Source organism: Mauremys reevesii, linkage group 2, assembly GCF_016161935.1.
Source record: "Mauremys reevesii isolate NIE-2019 linkage group 2, ASM1616193v1, whole genome shotgun sequence".
Taxonomy (NCBI): Eukaryota; Metazoa; Chordata; order Testudines; family Geoemydidae; genus Mauremys; species Mauremys reevesii.
In genome coordinates, this window is record NC_052624.1 from 126,757,027 (window position 1) to 126,781,398 (window position 24,372).

General features: G+C 41.6%; 1 protein-coding gene across 1 annotated transcript in view; it reads left to right on the plus strand.

The window, feature by feature from the left end:
* Positions 1-24,372, plus strand: part of ADCY2 (adenylate cyclase 2) — a 416,016-nt gene that overhangs the window by 111,186 nt on the left and 280,458 nt on the right. Inside the window, exon 3 of the mRNA XM_039523887.1 lies at positions 2,230-2,391. Within this exon, the coding sequence (XP_039379821.1) occupies positions 2,230-2,391 (162 nt within the window). The remainder of the gene's footprint in view (positions 1-2,229; positions 2,392-24,372) is intronic.

Sequence of the window (24,372 nt, forward strand, 5' to 3'; positions counted from 1 at the left end):
CTCATGGGCAGGTCATTTAAGATACAATTTTCCCCCATTCCACTCTTACCCTGAGTTGCCTGAAAGATCTAACAGGATGGAGTCACAGGCACAGTTGCTGAGGGTGCTGCAACACCCCCAGGTTTTACTGTGAAAAGTTTGCTGATGCTGTCAGAACAAAGCTAGAATTATTTTGTGATTCTTGAGAATCCGGGAGCTGTGCTGCACCCGTGTGGTATGAGCAGGAATTGTGCTTTTTCACATTGCTTTTGAACACACATGGTTTACAGTTTAATTATCTGACTTTCAGCACCCCCACTATAAAAAGTGTTCCAGCATGGAGTGACAATCATTCTCTTCACTCCCTGATGGCCCTGGCAGTTGTGATTTCCCAGCCTTCTTCACATGTCAGCCTGTCCACCTAGCAGCATCCAATCTTTCCTGGATCTTTTGACCCAGGACAAAGGCAAGATCAGACATCCCAATCTGGACTCTCTCCATCTCATGGCATGGTGTTGGATTGGTGTCAGACATGTGACAGACATTTTCAGAAGCCATTAATCCATCCTCAACAACAGTAGGAAAGAATCCAGCAGGAAATGCTACTTAGCCCAGTGGAAGAAATTCTCTATTTGGGCCCAGCATCGCCACATGTCCCCAGAGGAATCAGGCACTGGATTTTCTCCTGTGGGCCTTTCCCTTAGCTCATTGCTCACTGTGAGTTCACTTGGCGGTGATCAGCACCTGCCAACCTTCAGTTGATGAGCATTCCATTTTCACCCACCCTGTGACAGTACATTTTCTTAAAGGTTTGGTTAGAATCTTTACTCCAATAACCATTCTCACTGCAACCTGGGCTTTTAACTGGGTACTCTTAGCCTTAACTAAGCCACTGTTTGAACTATTAGCTGGGTGCTCAATGTCTCACTTATTGATGAAGCTTGCCTTCTGAGCGGCCATCATTTCTGCTAGAAGGGTGAGGGAACTTGGAACCCTTGTAGCTGATCCACCCTATAAAGTATTCCATAAGGATGAAGTCTCATTGAGACTACACCCAAAATTCACCGCTAAAGTAAACTCTGACTTTCACATAAATCAGACAATACAGTTACCTATATTTTTCCAAAGCCTCATGCCAGCACTGAAGATAAAAGACTCCATTCCCTGTTTGTGTGACAAATATTAGTGCAAAGAACAAAATCAATCGGCAAGTTACCTAGACTATTTCTTTCCCTAGTGGAACGAATGAGAGGTCAATGGATCTCCTCAGAAAGTCTTCAAGAGCATTTCAGGCTGTATCCTTCTGTATCAGTTGTTGCATCTTCCTCTCCTGCATGGAGCAAGAGCCCACTTAACTAGAGTGCAAGCAGCTTTAGTAGCCTCGCCCCAAGAAATAAAGCAGCAACATAGAATTCCATTTGTACCTTCATGACACATTATGCCATAGTGCAAGCCTCCATAACTAACACATTCTTTGGTGTGTCAGTCCTCCAATCATCTTTGCTGCCCTGATCCTCACACCCTTCTCATTGCCAGCATGTCAGTCGCACACAGTGAAATAGAATACACATAGGGACAAGCACTCAAAGAAGAAAGAGAAATTACTTACCTTAAAGTAATTGAATTTCTTCAAGATGTGTGGTCCCTATCTGTATTCCACTACCTGCCCTCCTTCCCCTCTGCTTCACATTCTTTCCTTAATTTATGGTAGAGGAGCAACTGGAAAGGTGGTTGTTCCACGCTGCCTTTTATACCTTTCGTTCAGAGCATGAGGAGGAGAGGGGAGGAGATGCAGACCAACAGACATTGCTAGCAAAAACCTTCCAGTGTGAGGTGCATGGAGTGTATGTGTACCAACAGTGGAATACAGATAGGAACCACACATCTTAAAAAACTCAACTTGCTGTAAGGTAAGTAGCTTCTCTTTCCAAGAAAATCCCCCTTCAGTTGTGGGCATGATACTATGAAACTATTACCATATTTTGTTTTATAATGACAAATCTGAATGTTTTTGTAACACAAATATGGGAAACCATGCAACATCTGAAACTGATTTTTAAACCAAATATAATTCAGTACTTTTGTCTAGGGCACCTTCAGGAACATTTTAAATTCCCTCTATATGTTAACATAAGTTGAATAATAAAGAACATTTGCTTGTAGTTTCAGCTAGTTTAATGTTGAGTGGTAACTTTTCTTTATGCCAAAATGAATTTGACAGGTTTCTCTTTTTCCTACTCTTCTGCACAGGTATCATTTTTCTTGTTCATTATATTTGTGGTATATACCATGCTGCCCTTCAACATGAGAGATGCTATAATTGCCAGCGTCTTGACCTCTTCATCCCACACCATTGTGCTCAGCATCTGTCTATCAACTACAGCCATCATAAAGGAACACTTGGTTTGGCAGGTAGGTGTTTAATAGAATTAATCATTGATTACGCACTGAATTGCCAGGTAAACATGGCAGCAGATACCGTGATCTATGCTTGGGAACATGAATTTATTTCTCTTTGCATTTTTGTATTGCTTGTCAACCTAATTCACATCTTCACACTTTCTTATATTAAGGTTAAATGTCAGTAATGTTAATGGATAGCTGAACATGCACTCCACCAGTAGAAGCAACAGCTGCTTAGTAATTATCAACACAGAAACTAAGGTTAGCATAACCTTTCTATGTGGCATATCCATTATCCTGATTGCTGAATTACAATACCATTTTTCCAAGTAAAGACTATTTCTAATTGGTAACTCAGCTCTGTTATTTTTGTATGAGACGTGTACAGTTAAATTCACAGATATTTTAAAAAATTCAAATTATCAGAATTTTTTATGTTATTTGTAATAATATATGAATCTCAGCTTTGATTTTAAAACAAATTTTGAGGAGAAAATTTACATTTCATTTGGAAGACAATTTTCATGTTATCTGTGTTAGTATAACCCTACAGAAATAGATGGGCTTGTTTAGGAACAAATTATCATTTTTCTTTTGCACTGAAACTACATTGCTTAAAAAATAATTTGATTAGTTTCTTGTAAATGTATACATGAAACAGGCAAGAAAATTAACAAATGACAGTAAGAATAACAACCAATCAATGCATTATAAAGTGAAGAATGAAACCATTTCCACTCACGTTTTGGAACTTTAATTAGAAAAATTTAGAGAATCCAAGTATAGTTTGTGTATAATGTGTTCAAATCATAGTTGAATGTCAATAAAGTCGACTTAAATATCTCCTACTTTAGGAAAGTAAATTTTAGGTTCACTTCCAGTTCTGAATGCAGGGTTGTGTTATCAAGAATATTAAATGGGGCATGAGGAGAAGATTATCTGAGGTTTATTTCTTTGTAGGAGTTTCACTTGGATGAGGAATATGGCCTCACTTTTTTCCTGCCCATTGGTGGTGATTTTTGGTCATTGGGTTGGGGGAACACAAAGAAGGTGCAATTGTTCTGGGCCTTCTGCAAGGCCAGAATATTATATGAAACATTCAACCACATTTAAAAAAAATCATTATTGATAAGTGTAGTAGCTACCACTTATGTGTGTGTGATTGTATCTGCATAATATCTGTGTATCTGGTGCATAACTGGTTGGAAAACCATTCCCAGAGAATAGTTATCAGTGGTTCAGAATCATACTGGAAGGGCATAATGAGTGTGGTCCCTCAGCAATCAGTTCTGAGTCCGGTTCTGTTCAATATCGTCATCAGTGATTTAGATATGATTATAATTCAAAATGATCTGGACAAACTGGAGAATGGTCTGAAGTAAATAGGATGAAATTCAGTAAGGACAAATACAAAGTACTCCACTTAGGAAGGAACAATCAGTTGCAGACATACAAAAACGGGAAATGACTGCCTAGGAAAGAGTACTGCGGAAAGAGATCTGAGGGTTATAGTGGACAACAAGCTAAATATGGGTCAACAATGTAACACTGTTGCAAAAAAAGCGAACATCATTCTGGGATGTATTAGCAGGAGTGTTTTACACAAGAAGTAATTCTTCCGCTCTACTCTGTGCTGATTAGGTCTTAACTGGAGTATTGTGTCCAGTTCTGGGTGCCACATTTCAGGAAAGATGTGGACAAATTGGAGAAAGTTCAGAGAAGAGCAACACAAATGATTAAAGGTCTAGAAAACATGACCTATGAGGGAAGATTGAAAAAAACTGGGTTTGTTTAGTCTGGAAAAGAGATAACTGAGAGGGGACATAATAGTTTTCAAGTACATAAAAGGTTGTTACAAGGAGGAGGGAGAAAAATTATTCTTCTTAACCAGTGAGGATAGGACAAGAAGCAATGGGCTTAAATTGCAGCAAAGACGATTTAGGTTTGACATTAGGAAAAACTTCCTAACTGTCAGGGTGGTTAAGCACTGGAATAAATTGCCTATGGAGGTTGTGGAATCTCCATCATTGGAGATTTTAAGAGCAGGTTAGACAAACTCCTGTCCGGGATGGTCTAGATAATACTTAGTCCTGCAGGAGACTGGACTAGATGACCTCTCAAGGTCCCTTCCAGTCCTATGATTTTATGAATAAAAGGAAAATTGATTCTGCATACAGTATCCATGTGTGGTTGTAATGGCAGTTACAAGATTATTTGTTGTTGTTTTTTGCCAGCATGCTTTTCTAGCTCTTCAAAATTTCGCACAACCAAATGGCTGCATCCCTAATGTGGCCATTTTGCAAATGGCTGGTGCCTACTTCTAGCTGGCAAAGTACCAGTTATGTTGTCCTCCACTATTTGCCTTTTCATGGCTCAAGAGATGGCACAACCTCACACTCCGTTCTGGTAACTCTTGTTGCAGCCATTTCCCCCTAAAGGTTATATTTTGAGAGTATATAATTTGTTAGGGAGAGAAGTGTTTCTACAATCTATGCAAGGAAATTACTTGTTCCACAGAAACGATAATAACTTCCATCATCTGTAGCTTCCTGTTTGGTGTGGAGAGAATGGAAGAAAGACTTTGTGCAGCCAGCGAATTTGTATAGAAATTTGTATAGAATTTTCAGGACAGTATTCCACCTTTTTTTTTTTTTTTTTTTTGCAATATGCCGAACTGTGTATCTTTGCAGTAGTGCAGTGTGAGCTCCAAATACTTTAGATTTCTGTTGTTTGTAACTGGTGCTTCCAGGTGGGTGTTTGTCTTGTTTTTCTTGTAAGCAAAGATCAATCCATGTCCATAGGTGAAGAAAAGCTGGATTTGTCTCTCCAATTACGTGGGAGAAAGAAATAAAGTGTATGCCAATGACGTACCTCAAACTGGATTTCATAACTTAATATTGCTCTCTGACTCTCAGCAGTGCACTTCAGTACATGAATACATTGAAGCACAATGAAGTAAAGAAAATTTACCATTGTATATTTTTGGAAGTGAGGTGGCAAAGTTTGCAGTCGATACTAAACTGCTCAAGATAGTTAAAACCAAAGCAGACTGTGAAGAACATCAGAAAGATCTCACAAAATTAAGTGATTGGGCAACAAAATGGCAAAAGAAATTTAATGTGGATAAATGTAAAGTCATGCATATTGGAAAAAATAACCCCAACTATACAAACAATATGATGGGGGCTAATTTAGCTACAACGAGTCAGGAAAAAGATCTTGGTGTCATCGTGGATAGTTCTCTGAAGATGTCCACGCAGTGTGCAGAGGCGGTCAAAAAAGCAAACAGGATATTAGGAATAATTAAAAAGGGGATAGAGAATAAGACTGAAAATATATTATTGCCCTTATATAAATCGATGGTACGCCCACATGTCGAATACTGCGTACAGATGTGGTCTCCTCATCTCAAAAAAGATATATTGGCACTAGAAAAGGTTCAGAAAAGGGCAACTAAAATGATTAGGGGTTTGGAGAGGGTCCCATATAAGGAAAAATTAAAGAGGCTAGGACTCTTCAGCTTGGAAAAGAGGAGACTAAGGGGGGATATGATAGAGGTATATAAAATCATGAGTGATGTTGAGAAAGTGGATAAGGAAAAGTTATTTACTTATTCCCATAATACAAGAACTAGGGGTCACCAAATGAAATTAATAGGCAGCAGGTTTAAACCAAATAAAAGGAAGTTCTTCTTCACGCAGCTCACAGTCTACTTGTGGAACTCCTTACCTGAGGAGGTTGTGAAGGCTAGGACTATAACAGTATTTAAAAGAGAACTGGATAAATTCATGGTAGTTAAGTCCATAAATGGCTATTAGCCAGGACGGGTAAGGAGTAGTGTCCCTAGCCTCTGTTTGTCAGAGGGTGGAGATGGATGGCAGGAGAGAGATCACTTGATCATTACCTGTTAGGTTCACTCCCTCTGGGGCACCTGGCATTGGCCACTGTCGGTAGACAGGATACTGAGCTAGATGGACTTTTGGTCTGACCCGGTATGGCCGTTCTTATGTTCTTATATTGCCCTCTTACATCTCTATACATGACACTAGGTATATTTTCTGATTTGCTGCTGTTAATGTATAATATTCAGTTCATATAACATGCCATTCAGGGTGTAGAGGATACATTGGAAATCATTGTTAAATACTTAATAACACTTATTTACTTATCTTTAGGTGTTTTGGTGTATTGCACAGGTCTATAAATGACCTAGAATAGCTCTTCTCAATTATGTAACAGGACCATGTGATAAAAACTTTCCTTTAACAAAGAGTGGTTGTCAGTGAGGATTAGATAGGGGTTTGGAATGAAGTTGTTTCATAAAGATTAGTAGTTAAAATCTAGAGAAAAGCAAGCTGGCAGCAGACTGAACCTCTAGACCTTGAGTTCTTTTGAGGCTGAATTGGACAAATTATAGTTATAGAGCTAAATTTGGCTCTGATTTAAAATAAATAAACAAATATTTTGGCTCCAGTTTGGACAATATAGATTGGCTCCATAAAAAAGAAAGTAGCTTATGCTGCCAGCCATTAATTGTATTTATTTTGTCTGACAACAAAGCAACAGATTTTTTTGTAGAAGACCCCAGCTTCAAAGACATAATAATATGCTCTAATTTATGTAATTGCACATTTTATCCATTTGTACTGTTTACTTATTTTACAAAATAATTAGAAATGTTATGGTAGCAAGATAGCCAATATTCCTGCAGGCAGACCTCAAATACTAGAGTGTACACAAATGCCTGGACTGCCATTTTGAATTAAATCAGCTCTCAGTGAAGAATTTAGTTACAGAAATGATGTATATGTCAGTTAATGGGTGTTGTCTGATGTGTCACTTCCAAGGGTCTCTCTTTCAGGAGCATTATATCGCCTAATGACATTCAAAATTGTGTTATACACCATTTTGCAAGTTACTCTGATCCCCGGCCCACCAGAAGAAAGGAATCCAAGTTCAGAAATACATAATCATTTTTGGACTAGGTTGTACATTAGTGTCTTTACTGTAGCTTTGATTAGTCTTCAAAACAAACTTTACCCAACATGGGTTGAGAATAAAATGTGTATATAAAAGATTTAAAATACTCCAGGTTTAGCCTTAACAGTGAAGATCACTAACAACATATCTGTAGTAAAACGCTTTTTTCACTCCTTCAGTCCTGTCTCCATCTTTTTTTTAGTTAGTTAAACGGGAAAAAAACACAATAGGGAAAGAAAATGGCATCAGGTATATTTTAATTGGCTACTACTAGATGTCTTTTCTCATTCCTATTGGGGAAAAAAGAGTGGGCTTTTTCTTTGTTTCTGCACCTATGGGAACACCCCAACCCCCTGAAATAAATGTTAATAACATCTTTATTGAAAAAACGTAACCACAGTGTGGGTGAAAATGTAATAGATTCATAGATTAAAACACCAGAAGGAACCATTCTGATTATGTAGTCTGATCTCTTGTATAACAGAGGCCATAGCACTTCTGTTAATTAATTTCTGTTTGAACTAGAGCATATCTTTTAGAAAAACATCTAGACTTGATTTTAATAATGTGCAGTGAGAGAATCACCACAACCCTTGGTAAGTTATTCCAGTGGTTAACTAACCTCACTGTTAAAAATCTTGGTCTTATTTCTGGTCTGATTTTTGTCTAGCTTCAGCATCAGCCACTGGATCTTGTTATACGTTTGTCAGCTAGATTGAAGAGACCAGTATCAAATATTTGTTTCCTATTTAGGTACTTATAGACTGTCATTAAGTCACTTCTTAACCTTCTCTTTGATAAGCTTAATAAATGGAGCTTCTTAAGTCCTTCATTATAATTATCCTTTAATCATTTTTGGGGTTCTTCTATGAAGCCTCTCCAATTTTCAACATCCTTCTTGAACTGTGGACACCAGAACTGGACATGGTATTCCAGTAGCAGTCATACCAGTGCCAAACACAGAGATAAAATAAGCTCTCTACTCCTACTGTATATTCTCCTGATTGTACATCCAAGAATTGCATTAGCCCTTTTGGCCAGCGTGTCGCACTGGGAGCTCATGTTTAGCTGATTACTCACCATGATTCCCAAGTTTTTTGCAGCATTACTGCTTCCCAGGATAGAGTCCCCCAACCTGTGAGTATGGTCTGTAAGATTTTTTCCTAGATATTTATATATACCTATATTAAAATGCATGTTTGCTTCCACCTATCTTACCATGCAATCCAGATTGTTCTGTATGGGTGACCTGTCCTCTTCATTATTTAGCACTCCCCTAATTTTTGTGTTATCTGCAAACTTTCACTCATGATTTTATGTTTTCCTCAAGGTCATTAATAAAAATGTTAAATAGTGTTGAACCAAGAACAGATCCCTGCAGGACCCCACTAGATACACCGCATATCAAAGATGAGTCCCCATTCACAATTACATTGTGAGATTCATCAGTTAGCCAATTTTTAATCCATTTAATTTGTGCCATGTTTGTTTGTATCATTCTAGTTTTTTAATCAGAATGGAGTGCAGTACCAATTAAAATGCCCCATAGAAGTCTAAGTATATTACCTCAATACTATTACCTTTATCAACCAAACTTGTAATCTCATAAAAAAAATCAAGTTAGTTTGATGGGATCTATTCTGCATAAATCCATGCTGTTTGGGATTAATATTACCCCCGTTTAAGTCTTTATTAATCAAGTATAGTATCAGCCATTCCATTATTTTGCCTCGGATTGATATCAGATTGTCATTTCTATAATTACCCAGGTTCATCCCTTTTTTAAATATTGGCACAACATTGACTTTTTCCAGTCCTCTGCAACTTTCCCAGTGTTCCAAGAGTTACTGAAAAATCAACATTAATGGTCCAGTGAATTCCTCAGCCTGATTAAAAAAAAACAAAACGTTTAGATGCACATTATCCAGACCTGCTGATTTACAAATGTCAAACTTTAGAAGGTATTGTTTAATATCCTCCTGAATAACTGTGGGAATGGAAAGTATTTCTTCATTCACAGAAAGGATAAGAGAAAAAAAAAGAGGAAAGGGGAGCGTTGTGGTCCTCCTCTCAGATTTCTACTGGCCCACTACCTTGCTAGGTAGTGAAGGACACGACATGGACCTGCAGAAAATACCAGATCTTTTGAAGTAGGGACTCCTTCATTCAGACCAAGAACACCTAATGTTAACAGCCTAGGCATTGGAAGAGAAGTATAGTTGAGCATGGATTCTCCCTTCTCTCTTGGAAATTCTAGAATAGGCTTCTAAGGGAGGTTGTGGAATCCCTATGATTGGAGGTTTGTAAGACCAGGTTGGACAAACATCTGTCAGGAGGGATCTAAGTTTACTTTGTCCTGCCACAGCCCACAGTTGGATTTGCTGACTTCTTGAGGTCCCTTCCAGCCCAACATTTCTATGATTCTGTGATTATCATATGCTATGGCTACATTATCAGGCTTTTTCCTCTAATGCAGAACAGAAATATTTATTAAACACTTCTACCTTTTCTGCATTATTATTGAAAATTCTACCATTTCCATCTAGTAATGGATCAATACCATTGTTAGGATTCCTTTTGTACCTAATATACTTCAAAAAAATCATTCTTATTGCCATTGACTCTTCTAGCCATTGATCTCTCCTTGTGTCTTTTTGCTTTCTTTGTCAATTTTCTACATTTCTAATTTCTAGCTTTTAACTTATATTGACTGCAATCAACTTCCCTTTTTTTATTCAATACATATAAATTTGTATAACTGTTTTCACTTCCCTTCTAAACCAGACTAGTTTTTAACCAGTGTAGCCTTCTTTCCCAGTTGTGGCTTTTTGGGCATCTAGTAAAAATATTCTTAAATAGTTCCCAATTATTTTTGACATTATTCTATTTTATTTTTCTCTTCCAGCAGTTTTAGCTCATCATTCCTTTCAGTTTTGTGGAATTAGCTCTTTTAAAGCGCCAAATGTATGTATTACTGATTTGGACTTTATTCTGTTTGCATATAATAAATGTAATCAAACCATGATCATTTGCACCTAAGGAATCTCTACTTTTTAATTCTGTGATCAATTCCCCTTTATCAGTCAAGACAGGTCTAATATAGAATTCCCCCATGTTGGATGTAACACATTTTGAGTAGGAAATTGTCATCTAAATTATTTACAAATTCTAAGGCCAGTCTTAGTACAGGCAGTATGAGACTTCCAGCATATGTTACTCAGGGTATGTCTAGTTGGCAAATTGAAGGCGTGATTGTAGTGTGGGTAGGCATACTAGTGCCAGGTTTAATCTAGTTGGAAAAAAGATAACAATATTAGTGAAGATGTGACAGTAAGGGCTCCAGTGCATTCTAGCCACTCCATTAGAAGCCTCTGGAGATCCCAGGTATATACTAGGGTTGCTTGTCTGCGCTTAAATCTGTGCTGCTATGTTTTCTTTACTGTTGTTACCTGCACTAAAGCTAGAGCGTGCATGCCTATCCATGATGCAATCACACCTTCATTTGCTGTGTATTCATAACTTCAGTTTGAAGTCTGCCATGATCACGCATCATTCTATCCTACTCATTACTGGATAACTGCTTAAGTAGCTGGTTGTACTTCCTCTTGTGTGATTTGGTGATCTGTACCGAACACCAGGTTGTTCTCCATCTATTGTTTTTATCAATTAGCACAAAGACTCTTAAGCATTCAAAACATGTACCTTCAACCAATAGGTAAGGCCATTTTTGACATAGTGCCATTCTAACCCCTCTTTTGCCCCCTAAATCCTTCCTAAATAGGTTATAACCATTTGTTTTAACATTCCAGTCACATGAATCTTCCCAACAGGTTTCAGTGAAACCAATTAGGTTGAATTTATGTACATAAACAAGAGGAATGAGAATTGTTCATTTATTTCACAGGCCCCTAGCACTTATGTAAAGGCAGGCAAATAGTGTCACTTGGTGCTTTGATTAATTTTGTTCTCAACATCTTAATTTTGTGCTGAGTGATGATGTATTCCTTTTTTAATTCTTCTCTTTTGTTGTTAGTTAGGGGGGAAGCTGGTACAAATTACTGGGGCTCGGCAGTCCGGAAGGGGGCCCGGCTTCCCTGGCTTCGTTGGCCCTGTTTAGCTGGTCTGCCCTTGCTGAGGGGCCCAACATTTTTTTTTCACTGGGGCCCGAACTCGCTCTCGGCGGCCCTGCTGCCAGCCTATCCCCTAGAAGTTTGGTTCCCTTTTTATTGAGATGGAGTCCATCCAAACTGTAGTTGCCTCTCCCCACAGAAGATGAACTCACATTCCAAAAAACCAAACCCCTCTACTTTGCACCTCTTATCTAGGCAGCCGTTCACATCCAATATCTTCTGCCTTCTGTCTTCCTTTGCTCATGGGACAGGAAGGACCTCAGAGATCACGTCAACGTTCCTGCCTTAGTATCCTTTGGAGTACCCTGAAGTTTTCTATAATCTGTGACATAACATGCAAAGCTGTGTCATTAGTGCTGATATGCACCATCACAAGTGGATCCTTGTCTCTTGACTTTAGAAACCTGTTCAGACTTATAGTCACATCTTGTGTTTTGGCTCCAGAAAGATAGTACACTGTACTGTTGTGTATGTGTCCCTTGCAGCTTTCCATTCTTCTTAGCACAGAATCCCCAACCACGATTGTCTGTCTTCCAGGGTTGGTTGGAGTTCTCTGTGTGGGCACACTTGATTGTCTTGTGAGTTGTGCTGAGTAGCTGGTCACAGGTCCCATCTACCTTTCCATTCCATTCAACTAGCTGGATCTTCAGAGAAATTTTGAGTAGTTTCCACACCAAAAACATAATGATTGGATACATCTAGCTGTGTGGAATTCCTCCTGGGCCCCTTCTTTCTGATAACCAGAGCCTGTCCTCCTTGTTTGCTTCTACTGTGTAGAATGCTACCTGGTCCTCTTGCCTCTGGTGGTTATGAACTGCCAAGCCTCTTCTTTGGTTGCCACTTTCTCTGGTTCTTTGGTTAACCAGTTCCTTTCTTTCTTGTATTTGGGGTGGTTATATTGTCTGAATCTGGTTGCCCAAGTACTTCTCAGCCTTTCTGATGCTTTGTAGTATCTACACTTGTCTTTCCAATTTACAAATCTTTGCTTCCATCGCAGCCTCCAAATGGCATTTCACACAAAGTCCCTTCTGGTTTCAGGCTGGAAAGAAATCCTGGCACGTCCATTGCAGGTCACAACCATGGTTACATCACTGGCCAACATGGTCTGAGCATAGAACTGTGCCTGAAAAGACAGCCTCATATATTCCCTCTGAAACTTCCCTGTTACTTCTCCTGTTCACCTGGCAATTAACTTACATATGAAACCTCACTGTTCAGCTCCACCACCTTGCTGACAGGGAGTGATTACCTGCTCAGAGACTTCAAATACCAGGGCTGATCACAGACCCAAGCAGGATGGATTGATTGATACCACAGTAATTTAAATCACTGATTTTAATCATGATTTAAATCAACAAACTGGTAACCTTGATTTAAATTATCAATTTTAATCTTGTTTTGCAATTGTACATTTTAGTTATTTTGCTAACAAAAGGTAGACTTTGGTTGATATAATTTGATGTTTCTTTTTGCAAACCAATGAGATTATATCTGTACATGTTTTTAAGCAATTTAGCATAGTCGACATTTATTCAAATTCTTTATTTTTACATTTATTGCTATGTTAGAAAATGGTGAATGATCCATTTCTTTCTTAGACGATGATCAATTTTTTACTTGTGAATTGTGGCAAACTGCATCTGGATGGTAATTGCAATTTTATTAAAAATGCACATAAGTAGCATTTTCAAAAAAAAAATTATTAATTAAAAATACCTTAAATGTGTGCTGGATATATATATCCAGAGAGGTGATGGCTATGGAACTCTAGAGTGGGTGCCCTTGAGGGACCATGGAGGGGTGTATAGAGGTGCAATTTTCCTGAACTGTGACAACTTCCACTGGTTCACTGATTTTACTTTCTTTACAGCTTCAGCAGCAAATATGTACAGCTTGAAGATTATTTTTATGTAATTTAAAAGATTGTAATGGATTATAGTAAATTTAGGCTTTAATGTAGGTTGTCATAAATTCAAATTTAATTTTAAATTAGCTTATTTTTAAAAGAAAGCATATTTAAGTTACAATAACCAAATTTACATTTAAAAAATCAGGTTCAAGAATTTTATTTTGAAATCACTGATTATTATCCATCCTGGATCCAAGGGTCCCAGCCACATAGTACTCACTGAGATATAGACAAACAAATCTATCTCATCTGGCCTGTTCAGCGGTCGAGAGCCCAGTTATATGACTTGTTTTGACAACTTAATGGGAAAGTTACACATGTTATGCAGGTATCTTCTCCTAATCAGCAGTCACCATTAGAGTCTTGCAACCTGACCCAAATCCAGTGGGGCCCTACTACAAGTGTTGGGTTCAGGTTGGGTCTGAAAACACCCCAAATCTCTTGGGATGATGTCATCTCTGATTACCTCCTCTGCCTATATTAGGGTTGCCAACTCTCCAGGATTATCCTGGAGTCTCCAGGAATTAAAGATTAACCTTTCATTAAAGATTATGTCACATGATGAAACTTCCAGGAATATGTCGAATCAAAACTGGCAACCCTATATGGGGATGGTGTAGCAGTGGCTGTGTGCCCTGCTCCTGCTGACAGCTGCCACCTCAGTGTGCTCTGTGTGCATTGTGCAGTGTGTGTGTCAGTAATCTCAGTGCCTCTCACTCAGCATTACAATACCTAATGTGGCAAACCCAGGACAAATAGCTACCAAGGGAGGGGTAGTAATTAGTCCCAGAGGGGTTAAAAGGCCTCTCCCTATTCATTGAGGATAGATAGCCAAGGAGAAATAAGGTTCAGCTGGAACAGGGGTTACCAGGGAACTAATTAGGTTCAGCTGGCCCCAATTGCTGGAGACCTTTTTAAACCCTCCCTGGCAGGGAAGCAGGGGGGGAGTGAGAGGAGCAGAGAAGCTGCCAGCAAGTAGGTGCAGCAAGACTCCGAACTCTTCCAGCAAGGAAGACTGCACTCTGTCCCCAGAAGGGGAGAAAAACAGCAAGGGACTGACTGAGAAAAGGATCAGCCAGACCCTACGTGACCAGGAAGGACTTTGCTTTGCCCAAGCCTGTGTCTCCAAGGCAAAAAGGGACTGAACCAGCCGAGGAGAAGCAGGTACTTTGCCACACGTGGTGTCAGAGGTGGGATGTCATAGTGAGTGAGGCTCTGTGGCAAGCCATCTCAGGGCAAGATAAAATCACACACACAAAAAAAATGGAGGACGTAGTGAAGGCATTGATACAGGCCACTGTGGCTCAACAAGAGGCTACCAGAGTACAGGTGGCGGCCCAGCAAGAGTCAATACGTGTCCAACAGGAGACAAACCAGCTGCTGCTGAGCCAGGTGGCCCAAGATCGAGCAACCCTGAATGAAGTAGTGAACCAGTTGAAAGCCCTGACCACACTGATGCACGGGGCCCAGGGGACCCGGCTGCTATGGGCGAGCAACTATTTACAGAAAATGACAACAGACGACGATATAGAGGCATATCTCCTTGCATTCGAGAGGACGGCACTGTGGGAGGCCTGGCCCCAAGACCAGTGAGCAGGCCTCCTGGCTCCATTCCTGTGTGGCGAGGCCCAGAAAGCCTACTTTGACATGACCACAGAAGCAGCTATGGATTACCCCCAGCTGAAGGCGGAAATCTTGGCGAGGACAGGCGTGACGCCAGCCATAAGGGCCCAGCGCTTCCACGAGTGGAAGTACCGGGATGACAAAGCACCAAGGTCCCAGCTATTTGACTTGATACACCTCGCTCGGAAGTGGCTCCGTCCCGAGACCCATGGGCCAGAGAAGGTAGTGGAAATTCTGGTATTGGACAGGTACATGAGGGGGTTGCCGCCGGACATATGAGGGTGGGTCCGCCAAAATGATCCCTCCTCTTATGATGAACTAGTTGCTCTCATAGAGAGACACTTAGCAGCCCAAGAACTTTCTCGGACCACCGGGGAAGGAAGGCGCCAGAATCGGAGACCAGTCTCTGCGCCGAGGCCCCAATTTGCCCAAGCGCCAGGCCGGACAATGGAGGGGAGGAAGGAGGCAGAGACTGGGGGAGAAAGACTCGGGGGATAAATCCCAGCAGCCCGAAAAATAGGGGGCTGCCCCGAGCGGGGTGCCGATGTTATGCCTGTGGCGAACTGGGGCATATTGCTGCCCAATGCCCAAATCTAGGAGAGTCTATGCAATGTGAACTGGGAGATATAGGGGGACCATGCGATCTAATAAGTCTAGTCGGGGTTGCGATGGTCCCTCATAGATACACTAGGCCTGTTAAGATGAACGGTATAGAGACCACAGCATTAATAGACTCGGGAAGTGCAATCACATTAGTCTCAGGGAAGCTGGTCAGGCTGGGCCAACTATCCCAGGCCAAACGCTCGGGAATATCCTGTGTGCATGGGGATGTCAACTATTATCCGACCATCCCCATAAGCATAGAAGAGCTCGGAAACCCCACTAAGTTGACGGTGGGAGGAGTTCTGAAACTCCCCTACCCTGTCCTTATCGGACGAGACTTCCCGGGGTTTGATGGCCTACTCCCCGGGGACGAGGTAGAAGAAAATAATGACGCTGGGACCCAAGGTGTGGCCCAGATAGGTGACCCTCCCCCCACCTTCCATGAGTTTAGCCAGAATTTGTTCTCCCCACCGGGGAAATCCAGGAAAACTCAGAGGGAACGGAGGGCAGATAAAAGGACGGGGATGAGGATCCTGACCCAGTACCTGAAGTCTATGCTGGCAGGGGAAAGAAGGGGCTCAGCTGACAGCAGGACTGGGTCGGCCATCAACAACCCTATCGTTGGACCTGGTTCCCCAGGGGCTTTTCCCGAGGGGGAAACAGAGGTAGACCCCTCTGAATTTGGACAAATAGGGACCGCATGCGGGAATTTTGGTCAGGATCAGGCCAATGATCCCATATACCACAATATTCATAAGGAAGTAGTTGAGGTAAATGGGGTCCCAGTGGAGGGGAGAGTTAAGAGCCCAGGGCCATATTATATGATTAAGAAGGATCTGCTGTATAGAGTAGTCCGTGTCCAAGAGCAAGTCATAGAACAACTCTTGGTCCCCCGGAAGCATCAGAGAGCGGTAATGGATGTGGCCCACAGTCATCTGTTCGGGGCCCATATAGGGGTAGATAAGACCCTCGATCATATTCTACAGAGGTTTTTCTGGCCTGGCATTTATGCGGCCGTCCGGCAATATTGTACCTCCTGTCCGGAATGCCAAATACATGGGCCCCGACCATACTTAAGGGCCCCTCTGGTACCTCTGCCAATTATTGAGGTTCCGTTTGAGCGAATAGCTATGGACATAATAGGGCCATTGGAGAAGTCGGCCCGGGGCCATCAGTACATCCTGGTAGTACTAGATTATGCCACCCGATACCCCGAGGCCATTCCCCTAAGGAATACCATGTCCAAGACCATAGCCAAAGAATTAGTCCAGATTTTTTCCAGAGTAGGAATACCTAAAGGAGATCCTGACGGACCAAGGGACTCCCTTTGTGTCTAAACTAATGAAGGACTTATGTACCATGCTCCACATATGGACCCTTAGAACATCGGTCTACCATCCCCAGACCGATGGCCTCGTCAAACGTTTTAATAGGACAGTAAAAAACATGTTACGGAAGGAGATTAGTCGTGACGGGAAACACTGGGACGCCCTGCTGCCTTATATACTGTTTGCCGTACGGGAAGTTCCTCAGGCTTCCACTGGATTCTCCCCCTTCGAGCTGTTATATGGTCGACACCCCAGGGGCATACTGGACCTGGCTAAAGAAGACTGGGAAGAACAGCCGAACCCGGGGAGAAACGTTGTGGAACATGTGCTGCAGATGAAAGACCGAATAGCCCGAGTCGCCCCCCTGGTACGTGAACACATGGAGAAGGCCCAAGGGGCACAACGGACATACTACAATCGTCAAGCAATGACCCGGAAGTTCCAGGTAGGGAACCGGGTGATGGTGCTCATACCCACAGCGGAGAGCAAGCTCCTGGCCAGGTGGCAGGGGCCATATGAGGTAATAGAAGCTATAGGAGAAGTCGACTATAAGGTCCGACAGCCAGGTCGCCGGAAGCTGGAGCAGATCTACCATATAAATCTGCTGAAACCTTGGCAGGATAGAGAAGCTCCGGTGGTTGCACTGGGGGCACCATCCCCCTAAAGCCCAACCTGATGGGAATATCCCCGGAGTTGACTCCGGAACAACAATCAGAAGTGATCAGCCTGATCAAACGCAACCAGGATGTGTTCTCGGAAAAGCCAGGCAGGCCTACTGAGGTTCACCATCACATCCTCACAGAGCCTGGAGTGAAGGTGAACATCAAGCCATACCGGATCCCGGAAGCCAAGAGAGAGGAGATTAGGAAAGAGGTCAGGAAGATGCTGGCCTTAGGAGTCATCGAAGAATCTCATAGTCAATGGTCCAGTCCCGTGGTTTTAGTGCATAAGCCGGATGGCAGTATGAGGTTCTGCAATGACTTCCGCAAGCTGAATGAGGTGTCCCAATTTCATGCATACTCTATACCCAGGATAGATGAACTGATTGACAGACTGGGAAAGGCACGTCTACCCTTGACCTTACTAAGGGCTATTGGCAGATCCCCCTGGCCAAGGCCGACAAGGAGAAGACGGCCTTTGCAACTCCAGAAGGACTATATCAGTACACTGTTCTCCCCTTTGGGTTGCATGGGGCCCCTGCTACTTTCCAATGGCTAATGGACAAACTGTTATGACCCCATGGAAAGTACGCGGCTGCCTATCTCGATGACGTCATCATATATAGCCCCGACTGGGAGACGCACATGGAGAAGGTAGAAGCAGTCCTAGACACCCTGAGGAAGGCAGGACTGACTGCAAATCCCTCCAAATGTTCGATCGGGTTAGCTGAGGCCAAGTACCTTGGGTATATAGTGGGGAGGGGCATGGTGAAGCCGCAGCTCAACAAGTTAGAAGCTATACAGAAGTGGCCCCGACCACTCTGGAAAAAAACAGGTCAGAGCATTCCTGGGACTAGTGGGGTACTATAGATGGTTCATTCCCCACTTCTCCATCAGGGCATGCCCTTTAACCGACCTAACCAAAGCTCGGGGCCCAGACATAGTAAAATGGTCTGCTGCAGCTGAAGCCGCTTTTGCAGATCTGAGGACGGCCCTCTGCACAGACCCCGTACTAGTAGCCCCAGACTGGAGGAAGGAGTTTATCCTACAAACAGACGCCTCTGAAGTAGGGCTGGGGGTGGTGCTTTCACAAATGGTCGGAGATGACGAACACCCCGTCCTCTTCCTCAGTAGGAAGCTCCTACCTAGGGAGCGGAAATACGCCATAGTGGAGAAGGAATGCCTGGCAGTAAAATGGGCCATAGAAAGCCTCCGCTACTATCTACTTGGACGGAGGTTTACCCTGGTCACGGACCATGCCCCTTTGCAGTGGATGCACCAAAACAAGGACAAAAATACGAGAGTAACAAGATGGTTTCTGTCGCTTCAACCCTTCCACTTCACAGTGGTCTGTGAACCCAACATGGCCATGTGGATGGCCTGTCGAGGGTGCACTGCTTTCCGACCCAAGTAGCCCAATCTCGTAGTGTTGAGCGGGGGGAGGGGGATATGTGGCAAACCCAGGACAAATAGCTACCAAGGGAGGGGTAGTAATTAGTCCCAGAGGGGTTAAAAGGCCTCTCCCTATTCATTGAGGAGAGATAGCCATGGAGAAATAAGGTTCAGCTGGATCAGGGGTTACCAGGGAACTAATTAGGTTCAGCTGGCCCCAATTGCTGGAGACCTTTTTAAACCCTCCCTGGCAGGGAAGCAGGGGGGGAGTGAGAGAAGCAGAGAAGCTGCCAGCGAGTAGGTGCAGCAAGACTCCGTACTCTTCCAGCAAGGAAGACTGCACTATGTCCCCAGAAGGGGAGAAAAACAGCAAGGGACTGACTGAGAAAAGGATCAGCCAGACCCTGCGTGACCGGGAAGGACTTTGCTTTGCCCAAGCCTGTGTCTCCAAGGCAAAAAGGGACTGAGCCAGCCGAGGAGAATCAGGTACTTTTCCACACTAACTAATTCAGGAACCTAAATATTTTCAAAAGGGATTTAGGCACTTAGGAGCCAAAATCCCATTCACAGTTGACGGTCTTTATTTTTCTGTATCATATAGCAGTGAATACATAGCTGATACTAAGCAAAAGTAAATATGATGATTATGCTGTTTCTATAAGACTTTAAAGGCTGTCTCCTTTATACTTTGATGTCTGGGTCCATGTCTTTACACCTGCGGTATGGATCTCTATGCAAATTTTAAATTACAATGTTCATGATAGGTTCATGCTAGCAGCACTAGTTCCTGCCAGCTTTAATCTTTGCGTAGATTCACTTAATCCCAACAGGAGAGCAGTACTACAGTCTGGCTTCCACTCCTGGATCCTCCAGCTTTGTACAGAAAGGCACCTGTGAAATGACTCTCCTGGTGAAGGGGAGCTCAGCCCTCAGCTTTCTCCAGGGAGTAGGAAAAAATCCCTATTCAAACAGTTTTGAATCTATAATATGCGAGAGGGCTCAACAGAACACCTGCTCATCTCTCCACAGATCCTACATGGAACAGCAGGAAGTTAATAGGCTAGGAGTGGGAGATATCCAGAAGTAGTGGCAAATCTGATAACAGTTGCAGTGCTACTCTCACAGCATGGGATCACTGAGCATGCATACAGATCTGTGTTATCACAAGGCAGGGTTCCTGGTATTGATTTATCATGAAAAGAGTTACTTCATTTTTTATACAGAAGACTTTTCCATGCATCTATTATTGGAATGATTGTGTGAGAGATCACCAGCAGACTAGGACTGGATAATAGCCAGTTGGTTTGGAATATAACATACAGAATTTCCAAGTGGCACAAAAATGATTTGAATATCTTCAGACAGGATGTTTGCCAACAATGTTGGAATGAATTTCAAAGACAAATACAGCAGAATATGACACATTTCCTGAACTGATAAATGTATATGAAGGAAACATTTTAAATAGTGTGCTCATAGTAGAAAGAAGGCATCACCCCCTGCCACACACACACAAATACCTATTCTGTACACATATTCACAAAATAGAAAACAACTGTTTCAATCTGTATACCAATGCTACTTTAGCAGTACAAGTACAGTGTTAGGTGAAATGTTAATTAGAATTTTTTTTTGTCAATGTAACTTTCAGGTAACAGTTGTAAATGGACAAAAATTAGGAAATAAAAAGTTTAAATTTTCATAACAATCACATTCAATATGTTAATATACAGTTAAATAAGTCTGTTCTGCCTTCAGAGCCATCTGCACAAGTTCCTTTGAAATCAATTGCAGTTTTGTCTGCATATCTGAGGGCAAAATTCAACCCACTACTGTCTATTTATTTATTGCCATACAAATAGCAACTAGTCATAGCAAATAGTAATTCACAATAATCCATATAATGTTGTGACCGGGGTCCCATGGGGGGCCAGCCATGATCACTCAATTAGGGTGAACTGCAAAGAATGGGGCAGACAATCCCCATAAAGCTGGTGGATATTCCAATATTTAGATTTACCAAGCCTGCATAGAACAGATTCTTTATTACCTTACTGGTTATTCAGAAGTCCAAACAACACAGTTCCCTTAAATTGATCCAGCCTCAGGCCTCCATCCAGGTACCTCAGTCAAATATGATGAAGATTCCTGAAAATCTAATTTCCTCATATAAAAGAAAAGGTTCTACCAATCCCAAAGGATTGGACACATTACCTCCCAGGTTATTGAATGTTTCAGATCTTACCCAAATACATGCTACAGCCAATTATTAACTAAATTAAAATGTATTTAACAACAAGAGAGATACTATGGTTAAAAGATCAATATACATACAGACATAAGTTCAATTCATTGAGGTTTAGATTCATAGCAGAAATGGTGAGCTTTGTAGTTGCAAAGAAATAGTTCAGAAATAGTTCCTAGGTTATAGTCCAATGTCAAAATATCATATTCCAGGTGTACCAGCATAACTTGGACCTCAGTCTTGCGACTCAAACTTCCCCTGATAAAGCCTAAGCACATCTGAGATAACCAAATCAGGACCCAAGGATCTTTTATACAATTTCATGTCCTCTTTGACAAGTTGAGACTTCCTCCGGGAACAAAAGGTAATTAGGATGACTTTGAAGGAGGTCCATCACTGGTACTTAGATATAGAATTAACATAAGGCAATTTGCTTGTTCCTCCACCATTCACAGTATATTTCAAAGAGAGATGAATACCGAGATAGCCTGCGTTTACAATTCATTTATATGCTAAGATGTTCTTTTGATCTCTGAACTATCAGAGTACACCATAGACAGGGACTGTTAATTACATTGTTGACTCTATTCATACATATGTAAATACATAAATATTATTCCTTCACATGTCTTTTTGAGGGTTATTTATTTTCCAGGATGTTTAGCCCTTTCTGACCATGTGTCACAAGTGTGCAATGTACTATAATACAGCAAATGAAACAGCCTGAATAAAGCAAATGGAATTTTCCCGTGGTATAGAATGTCAATTTACAAAATTCAGCAAAAGTTTTTGCCTACCATGTTAAAATATATTCAAACAAGAGGGGGAAAAGCATAATGTGTCATATTTCCTGAGCTGAAGGATGTATCCTATATATGTGAATATGCCTTGAGTATTAGCGTACTCTGTTGAATAGGAAAGCATCGCTGACAGATGTGCACCTCCTCCCCCTACACATTTGGAGGTAACATACATGTGATAAATGGATTTATTAGGCAACTTTGACTGCCTCAATTTCCTTTTGCCTGTTATTTCATCTCCAGGAATTATTTCAACATTCTAAATCTCTGCGCTCTTCTAAATAGCAAATCTGCCATGAATGTGTTTCAGTTCCCTTTGCCCCTAATATAGAATTCCCCCTTTTTCCCCTCTCTACCTTCATGAAAAAGAGTTACCTTGGCCTGAGGCACAGGATGCGCAATATTTATTCTGGCACCAGTGACAGTTTTTTTTTGTACATAAACACATTGTGTGGCCCTCTAAAAATATAATACAACTTCAAGATATGATAGGTAAATAATATTATCCCCATTTTACTAATTGAGAAACTAAGACACAGAATTTGTATCATTTCTCTAAGGTCATATCTGGAGTCTTTGCCAGAGAATAGAACACTTAAAGATGATAAAGTCATTGCGGAGAAACTAAATGGATTCTTTGCTTCAGTCTTCACAGCTGAGGATGTTAGGGAGATTCCCAAACCTGAGCCAGCTTTTGTGGGTGACAAATCTGAGGAAGTGTCACAGATTGAAGTGTCACTAGAGGAGGTTTTGGAATTAATTGATAAACTCAACATTAACAAGTCACCGGGACCAGATGGCATTCACCCAAGAGTTCTGAAAGAACTCAAATTTGAAGTTACAGAACTATTAACTATGGTATGTAACCTGTCCTTCAAATCAGCTTCTGTACCCAATGACTGGAAGATAGCTAATGTAACACCAATATTTAAAAATGGCTCTAGAAGTGGCAATTACAGACTGGTAAGTCTAACGTCAATACCGGGCAAATTAGTTGAAACAATACTAAAGAATAAAATTGTCAGACACATAGAAGAACATAAATTGTTGGGCAAAAATCAACATGGTTTCTGTAAAGGGAAATCGTGTCTTACTAATCTATTAGAGTTCTTTGAAGGGGTCAACAAACACGTGGACAAGGGGGATCCAGTGGACATAGTATACTTAGATTTCCAGAAAGCCTTTGACAAGGTCCCTCACCAAAGGCTCTTACGTAAATTAAGTTGTCATGGGATAAAAGGGAAGGTCCTTTCATGGATTGAGAACTGGTTAAAAGACAGGGAACAAAGGGTAGGAATAAATGGTAAATTCTCAGAATTAAGAGGGGTAACAAGCTGTGTTCCCCAAGGGTCAGTCCTAGGACCAATCCTATTCAACTTATTCATAAACGTTCTGGAGAAAGGGATAAAAAGTGAGGTGGCAAAGTTTGCAGATGATACTAAACTGCTCAAGATAGTTAAGACCAAAGCAGACTGTGAAGAACTTCATAAAGATCTCACAAAACTAAGTGATTGGGGAACGAAATGGCAAATGAAATTTAATGTGGATAAATGTAAAGTAATGCACATTGGAAGAAATAACCCCAACTGTACATACTGTGGCAAACCCAGGACAAATGGCTACAAAGGGAGGGGTAGTAATTAGTCCCGGGGGGGGGTTAAAAGGCCTCTCCCTATCCACTGAGGAGAGACAGCCATGGGGAAATAAGGTTCAGCTGGAAAAGGAGTTACCAGGGAACTAATTAGGTTCAGCTGGCCCCAACTGCTGGAGACCTTTTTAAACCCTTCCTGGCATGGAAGCAGGGGGGAGAGTGAGAGAAGCAGAGAAGCTGCCAGCAAGTTAGGTGCAGCAAGCCTCTGAACCCTTCCAGCATGGAAGAGTGCACTCTGGCCTCAGAAGGGGAGAAAACAAGCACAAGGGACTGACTGAGGGAGGGATCAGTCAGACCCTGTGCGACCTGGAAGGATTTTGCTTTGCCCAAGCCTGTGTCCCCAAGGCTAAAAAGGACTGAGCCTGCTGAGGAGAAGCAAGTACTTTGCCACAATACGATATGATGGGGCTAATTTAGATACAATGAATCAGGAAAAAGATCTTGGCGTTATCGTGGATAGTTCTCTGAAGATGTCCACACAGTTTGCAGAGGCAGTCAGAAAAGCAAACAGGATGTTAGGAATCATTAAAAAGAGGTTAGAGAATAAGACAGAGAATATCTTATTGCCCTTATATAAATTGATGGTATGCCCACATCTTGAATACTGCGTACAGATGTGGTCTCCTCATCTCAAAAACATATACTGGCACTAGAAAAGGTTCAGAGAAGG